General features: G+C 63.7%; 1 protein-coding gene across 1 annotated transcript; it reads right to left on the reverse strand.

The window, feature by feature from the left end:
- Positions 1–2,468: 2,468 nt before the first annotated feature.
- LOC146403634 (uncharacterized) lies at positions 2,469–7,476 on the reverse strand. Its single transcript, XM_085024283.1, has 5 exons — positions 7,458–7,476; positions 5,896–6,677; positions 5,170–5,257; positions 4,330–4,437; positions 2,469–2,921 (listed from the first exon to the last, which is right to left on the reverse strand). The coding sequence occupies exons 1-5, from the start codon at positions 7,474–7,476 to the stop codon at positions 2,629–2,631; spliced, it is 1,290 nt and encodes a 429-aa protein (XP_084880409.1). The 3' UTR covers positions 2,469–2,628.
- Positions 7,477–7,809: the final 333 nt, after the last annotated feature.

Genomic DNA, 7,809 nt, shown 5'->3' on the forward strand with positions numbered 1-7,809 from the left:
GCGAGTGCCCCTGCTCCTGCAGGCAGGTGGGCTGGGCGGGGCGAGGTGGGGCTCACCAAGGCCTGGCACTTGGTCCTCCAGCAGGAGGGGGGGCCGCAGGTGACGGCAGAGGCGTCAGAGAAAACCCTGCTCCTCCTCCAGGTGCAGACATCTGCCAGGGGTGTGTCAGGTGCGGGCTGGCACTGCCCTGGTCCGCAGTCGCCTCCACGAAGGGTCAGGAGCCTGTGGCCTCCACGCTAAAACCCTTAAGAGGATGAACGAGATGGTCCACGGGGGATGCTCCACGCAGTGTGGGGCCCAGGAAAAGCTCCATTCACAGGGGAGAGGGTTAGAATCGTTGTCCTTTTTGTCTCTCTTAGGGCCACACCCGCCGCACGTGGAAGCTCCCAGTCTGGGGGTGGGATTGGAGCTACAGCTGCCGGGCCACACCACAGCCACAGCAACATGGGACCTGAGCCACATCTGTGACCTGCACCCCAGCTCACAGCAACGCCAGACCCTTTAACCCACTGAGCCAGGTCAGAGATCGAACCCACATCCTCATGGATACGAGTCAGATTCATCTCAGCTGCCCCACCCCCACCCCGACGTGGGAACTCCTGTTAGAATTACTGAACAGAGGGTCCAGGCTGCCCAGAAAGGGAGAGGGAGACAGTGGGGGAGTATGAGTCCTGCCCCTCGTCCCACTCTGAGCCCCCACCACGGCCCTACCCTGCCCCCGGTCTCCTTCTGAGCCTGCCCCTCATCTCACTCTGAGCCCCGCCCCTGCCCCACTCTGAGCCCTGCCCCTGGTCACATGCTGAGCCCTGACTCCATTTGCCCCTCCCGGGCACCCCACTGAGATGAGAGGAAAGGCAGAAAGGTCCGGGCAGGAGGGCAGGACATCCTAGGCCTGGCTTGCCCCAAGGGGCAGGGGCCGGATTTCACCAGTCTCGGTAAACATCGCTCTGCCCTGAATTTTCCACACCCCGGCCAGGAAACGGTAGGCATCAAAGCCCAGGTTTATACCTCCCTGGCGGCTTTGTCTGTGGCCTCCTGCTGGGACCACAGTGCAGCAGCCACAGGGCCAGTGGCGGCCTGCTGGCCCTCAGCGTCTAGCGTGCCCACCTCAACCGCTAGCCCTGGGCCAGCCCCAGGAATGCTCAAGTGTTGCAGAACTAGGAGTCTGGACCTGGTGCCATTGTGCCACTGACACGCGGTGTGGCCTCCGGCAGAGCCCCTCTCCCGGGGCCCACATCCGACGGGCGAGATTCCAGGAGAGCATGGCCAGACTGGCGGGACACTGCAAGAGACCTGTGGCCGTGGCTGCAAGGAGCCTCTGCTGCTGTCCAGGGTGCTGTCTGCTGGCCGCACGCCAGGGACTCGGCCACCTGCTGGCCCCCGGGGCTGGTGCCTTTAGGGGCGGAGGCGACAAGCAGGTGCTTTCCATCCTTGGCGCCTTCAGGCCCAGGCCCCCGGCCTCCCAGAGCCTCCTGATCCTCTGAGCAGAAGCCGCCGCGACGTCAAAGGTCGGCTGAGTTGCTGCCTCCTGATGGACCATGTCGCTGGCTTTCCCCTGGGAGAGAGGAGACGCCCTCACCCCCCGGCCCAAACGGCCCCTCCAGTGGGCTCCGCCTGAGCCTCAGGGGTTTCGTGGAGGGCATCCTGCACAGGACGGGGCGTCCTCAGGCCTCCCCGCGTCGGGGCTGCCACTCACGCCATCTGCTTCAGGAGGCAGGGTGGGCACGGGGCCCCCACTTCTGTGCCCGGAGCCCTCTCAGGGCTCAGCGCCTGGGGCACGTTCTGTCCCTTGTAGGCAGCCAGGCGCCGTCTTTGGACATGGCCCGAGGCCTGCAGACCGGCGGACCGACGCCCCCAGGGCGCTGGACCCCGTCTCCGTGGCGGGCCCCCATCGTCCACACACCACCCCGTCACCAGCAGCCTCTCTGCTTCCGTCGTCCAGACCCGGACGCTAGAAGGATGGAGGCTCAGGTGGCCTCAGGTACCGGTGGCCTGAGCAGAGCGCGGGCCACTCTTTCCCTGAACCCAGAGACGACGCCCTGGCACTGTTTCTCTCTGTCGTCGTTGTTCTTGTCTCTTGTCCTTTTAGGGCCGCACCCGGGGCACACGGAGGTTCCCAGGCTAGGGGTCGCATCGGAGTTGGAGCCGCCGGCCTACACCACAGCCACAGCAGTACCACATCCGAGCCGCATCTGCAACCTACACCACAGCTCACGGCCCCGCCGGATCCTTCACCCACTGAGCGAGCCCAGGGATCGAACCCGCAGCCTCGTGGTTCCTCGTCGGATTCGTTTCCGTTTCCGCTGCGCCACGCCGGGCACTCCCTGTCTTGCTTTTGATGAACAGGCGCAGCCTCTCCTGCCCCAAGGGCCGAGATCCTTTGGTCTGTGTGTGAGACCGTGATGCCTGACGACGGCCCAAACGGGTCAGACGCTGACACCACAAAGAAATCTGAGCGCACGCCCCCCGACGGCCATGCTCTTTTATTTCCCCCTTGAAAGAAGCCCCAGACGGGGAACTCGCCCACGGGGGGCCCCGAGGCGCAGTGTCTCTGGCTCACGAGAGATGCCAGGACAGCCAAGGCGTTCTGGGAAACGGGGAGAGGCTCGACCCTCCCGAGGGGGCTTCTCATGTCAGGGCGTGGCTGACTAGGACGGAGGCCACACTCAGGAAAAGGGTGGCCTCCCCGAGACGCACTGTCCCTCCCAACTCCTCCTCAAGTATCAGAGGAGGGGTTATGTCCTTCTCAAGGTTAATAGGTCCTCCCCGATTGCAAGTTATAGCGTTGCAGCACTGAACAAAGTATAAGCTGTTGCTCCTGGGAGGTTTTCTCTCGCCTGGAGGAGGCTGCTCATCTGCATAAATGAACGTGCAGTTGCGTGTGCACCCCTTGTAAACGTATATTTCCCGAGAACTCAACCCTGCAAAAAAGCAGAGATGAAAATCATTCCTTTCACATTTTCAACTTGCGTTCCTCAAAGCACCTTCCTCTTAACTAGCTCCATCACCTACATGTTGCTTTTACCCATGGCATATGGGACTTTCGAGGCTAGGGGTCCAACCAGAGCTACACCTGCTGGAGCTACAGCCACTAGCATCAGCAATGCAGGCTCTGACCACAACTGTAGTCTACACCACACCTCATGGCAACGCTGGATCCTTAACCCGCTGAGTGAGGCCGGGGATTGAACCCGTGTCCTCATGAATTCTATTTGGGTTTGTTAACTGCTGAGCCACGAAAGGAATTCTTTTTCCTTCTTTAAAAATTTTCTTTCTCCTTCCCTTTCTGATTCTTTCTTATTTTTTTTTCTTTTTGCCTTTTCTAGGGCTGCTTCCGCGGCATAAGGAGGATCCCAGGCTAGGGGTCGATTCGGAATAGTAGCCGCTGGCCTACACCAGAGCCATAGCAACACGGGATCCGAGCCGTGTCTGCAGCCTACACCACAGCTCACGGCAACGCCGGACCCTCAACCCACCGAGCAAGGCCAGGGATCGAATCCGACACGTCATGTTTCCTAGTCGGATTTGTTAACCACTGAGCCATGACGGGAACTCCTTGTTCTTTCCTATTTTTAATTTTTTTTTTTTTTTTTTTTTTTTTTTTTTGCTTCTTGGGGCCACACCCAAGGTATATTGAAGTTCCCAGGCTAGGGGTCGAATTGGAACTACAATTGCCCCCTACACCACAGCCACAGCAAGGTGGGATCCCAGCCACGTCTGCGACCTACACCACAGCTCATGGCAGTGAAGGATCCCTGACCAACTGAGTGAGGCCGGGGATCAAACCCGAGTCCTCACATTTACCAGATTCCTTTCAGCTGCAACACAGGGAGAACTCCCTCTTCATTTACTATTTTTTTCCTTTTTGGCTGCTCCCCAGCACATGGAATTTCCAGGCCAGGAATCAGAACCAAGCTACCGTTGCCACCTACCCCGCAGCTACAGCAACCCCGACAGCGCCACACGGAAGAGCTCCCCACATGACCACAGTCAAACGCCCAACCAGGAATCGCCCACGCTGCCCTGGGGCGTCCACACACGGGACCAGGGACTGCCAAGGGGGGAGCAGCAGTCCTCTCAGGCCCCGGAGGCACTGCGGGACAGGAGTCTCCCGAGGGCCCCCCTCGCAGGCCACGTGCCTCTGCCAGGGGCGGCTACGGCCCTCTCCCAGGGCAGAGGCGACTCCTGGGAACACCCTCTCGGGATGGGGACAGAGCAGTTGAGGCCCTGGGGCCGGCTGCGGAGAAAGAGCCGCTGGGCCCGGTGCGAGGAAGGCGCTCAGGCGGGGGCACTAGTTCGAAGGGGGAAGAGAGAGGCTGGGGCTCTTACGAATGGAGAGAGTCAGACAGCGCCTGATGCCCCGAGGACAAGTCACGATGTGATCACAAGCGAAGGTGTTCTTCGTGTCACACTCGTGGCATCTCATGTCAAAGGCCCCTAGAAAAAACACAGGCCCAGGCTCTGGCTCCAACATCCCTTCTCCTCCCACCCGCTGTACGGCTCAGGCTGGCCCCCCACCACGGAATCAAGTTCTCCCTGAGGCCTGCACAGCTCAGCCCTCAGGGGGGCGCTGAGGCTGGCGAGCTCCCTGGACAGGATCCAGGAGCCCCAGGAGCACGTCCTCTGCTCAGACAGGTTGTCCTAAGGCCTCAGGGGACCAGGAGAGTGAAGCTGCTGCTCTGGTGACAGGACCCCCCTTTTCAAGGACACTCTGGTGGTCCCAAGAGGCCAGTGGCCCCCTGAACTTCCTGCACTCAGCCAGCCCCGCCTGCTGGTGACGCAGGCTCCCTGGCACCGTGTCCTCCTCGGCTTCCAGAGAGGAGGGAGGCTGCCGAGGGAGCCAGGGAGGCCTCCCACAGGCGGCCTCGGCCTGTGGTCGGAGCAGGATTCTGGGAAGACGTTTCCGCTTACGACCACGACACAGAGGAGCGGGGAGGGTCCAGGCTAGACGCACTCCTCCTGGGGCCCCAGGGCCACTGGTCTGGGGAGGAAGCCCCTGCCTTCCTGACGTCCCCCGCCCCCGGACACCCTCCAGTCCACCCCGGCCACCAGCTGCAGCGACCAGGGGGACCTCAGCCGGCGAAAGGGACGAAAACTCCAGGCGGACCCTGGAAATGACCCCCCTTAAGGGAACGCTCCCCCCTGCCAAGATGCAGAACTGCTACTCACAGGCGTCTCCACGGTCAATGAAGCCCCAGGGCCAGGCCGTGATCAGGAGGCAGGCAAGCGGCAGCAGCATCTCTGGAGGAGCTTGAACCTGCACGTGGAGACACCCAGGGCACCGGTCAGCAAGGCTGGGGCTCCTCGGAGGGGCTTCGGGCTCCCAGCGTGGCCAGCACGTGTGCCGCGGCCCCAGTCCCCAGCTTCCCAGGCCATCGCTCCTCTGGGCAGACGCCGGGCAGCAGCCCGTGCCCGCACACAAAGGCTTGGCCACTCAGGCCCTCGTCCCAGATGAAGCCAGCCTCCCCGCCGTGCACCAGGCACGGCGGCTCAGCCAGGGCCTGGGGCCGGCGCCACTCGGACCACACCCCGGGTCCCCAACCCCACAGGCTTCCCCCGCCTCGTGTTGACTCCGGACCTCAGAGGCACTCGTGCAAAGAGCCTCAACCCTGCCCGCCTGGACAAGCACCGGGGCAGACGTGGGGGGCGGCGACTGGAGCCGGGGAACTAGGGCGCCAGAAGCCTGAAGCCTCCGCTGGCCCGGGGCTGGCACGTGCGGAGCCCAGGGGCCACCGCGCCTCCCTCGGCCTGGACAGCTCAGGGCCGCGGACTCCCGGCAGGGGATGGTCTGGGGCGTGGGGACACCAGCAGTCGCTCAAGGGAACGCCCCCAACCCCGCCCCGGCCCCGCCCCAGGCACAGCCCACGCCAGAAACGTCCTCCCGAGGGGACCCACCTGCACCCCCACCGCTGCAAATGCCCACAGTCGTGTGGAAACGGCCTCCCCGTCCCCCTCGTCAGCAGCAGGGGGCACCCCCACCCCCGGGCCCACTGGGGCTCCCCCTGACGACGTAGAGCCTGTCACCACGAGGACACCCACCCAGGCGGCGGCGGCGGCCCCCCACGACACCACGTGCACCGAGGCCCCTGGAACCGCCCGGAGGCCCGGGAGGGGGGCTTTCTGGGCAGCAGGCGGCAGGCCCCCAGGGGCCGCCAAGCTCCCACGGCCCCCGCCCTGCTCGCCCAAGTCCAGCTCTCTCCGGAAAGCGCGGCCCCAAGCCGCCTGCCGCCCAAGGCTTCCCGCCGGGACGCAGCGCGGGCCGAAGCCGGGGACAGGGCTGCAGGGGGGAGGGGGGCTGGCGCTCGGGCCCTGCAGGCGCCCCCGCCCCCGCCGCCCACTGCTGTCCTGCCCGAGAGGAAACAAGACGGCACTGCGGGCCCCAGGCGAGAAACACTGCAGAGCGGACCTCAGCAGCCTCAAGCCTGGCGGGAAGGGGACGGGTGCCAGGCGGGCGTCAGAGACGCTGGAAGCCAAGACCAACGCTCTCCCTTTCCAGCGCCACCGACTCCCAGCAAAGTGACAGCAGATTCGCCCCCAGCGAAGGGGCCGAAGGACCCGAACAGCAGGAGCTGCCCGGTGGATGGGGACGGCCAGGGCCCCACGGGACGGGGCGCTGGGCCCCCGCTGGAGGCCGGAGGGCCGGGCCGGGCCGGGCGGAGGCGCGGGACCCGCGGGCGCTGATGGCAGGTTGAGTCAGAGCCCGTCCTTCACAGGCCTCGAACCTTCCCTGCCCCGTGTCCTGCCCAGACCTTCTGGAAGCTTCTGCTCTGCCCCTTCCCCCTGCCAGCCATGTCCTTTCCACACCTTCTGGATCGTTCTCCCCGCCCAGGTCCTGCCCAGACCTTCCGGAACCTTCCCCTGCCCACTGCCTGTGTTCTTCAGTGACTTTCTGGAACTTTCCTAGCCCCCGCCCCATGCCGTCTCTGTCCTGCCCAGAACTTAAGGATCCTTTCCCTCCCTCAAGTCTTGCCCAGAACGTAGAGATTTTTTTTCTCCTGAGTTTTTTCGCTTAGACCTTCTAAACCCTCCCCTCCCTCAGGTCCTGCCCAGACCTTCTAGAACCTTCCCCAATGCCCAAGTCCTACCCAGGCCTTATTGAACCTATGCCCTTCCGCATGCCTGTGTCCAACACCATGGATCTCATTTTCCATCTCAAAAGTTCGGAAGGAGACCGCAAATTCAATGGAAAACAAAGGTCCTAAAATAAAGAGCAGAAGGGGGCGCGCTGCCAGTTTGGAGGTGGAGGCTCCTCTACCCAGGGGAGGGCTGTTGGGTGGGTAGGGGACGACCGGGACCCCGCGGGGGGGGGTCATTAGATGGCTGATTAGTGCCAGCAGGATCCTGGGACCCTGGTCGAGGTGAGCAGGGCCGAATCCTAGAGCCCGCAGATACTGACCAGAGGCCGGGCGGGACCCCACACTTCAGCGCGGCTGGAATCACTTACGTCCTGCCCACACCTTCCGGAACCTTTTCCATTGCCCGTACACTTCACAGACCTTCTGGAACCTTCCCCGTCCCCGTGTCCTGCCCAATCCATCTGGATCTTTCCCCTCTTCCCTCCCCCGGGTTCTGTCCCGACCTTCTGGAACTCCGCACCCCCCCCCCCGCACCCCCCCAGTCCCCAGTTATCCTGCCCAGACCTCCTGGAATCTTCCTCAATCCTGTGTCTGCCCAATTGTCTGGAACCCTCCCCTCCTCCCTCCCCTCCTCCCCTCCTCCCTCCCCTCCTCCCCTCCTCCCTCTCCTCCCTCCCCTCCTCCCCTCCCCTCCTCCCCTCCTCCCTCCCCTCCTCCCCTCCTCCCTCCCCTC

The sequence above is a fragment of the Sus scrofa genome, chromosome 4, assembly GCF_054392235.1.
Source record: "Sus scrofa isolate SSC_HxYL_T2T_F1_AM1 chromosome 4, Sscrofa_HxYL_maternal_Yorkshire_Landrace_v2.0, whole genome shotgun sequence".
Classification (NCBI taxonomy): Eukaryota; Metazoa; Chordata; class Mammalia; order Artiodactyla; family Suidae; genus Sus; species Sus scrofa.

Excerpts from the sequence above, each read along its gene's own strand:
- LOC146403634 (XM_085024283.1), bottom strand. Across the intron at positions 5,258-5,895 it reads TTGCAGCGGTGGGGGTGCAG|GTTCAAGCTCCTCCAGAGAT; the intron begins GTGGGTCCCCTC and ends CTCCACGTGCAG. Across the intron at positions 4,438-5,169 it reads CATTGACCGTGGAGACGCCT|GGGCCTTTGACATGAGATGC; the intron begins GTGAGTAGCAGT and ends TGTTTTTTCTAG.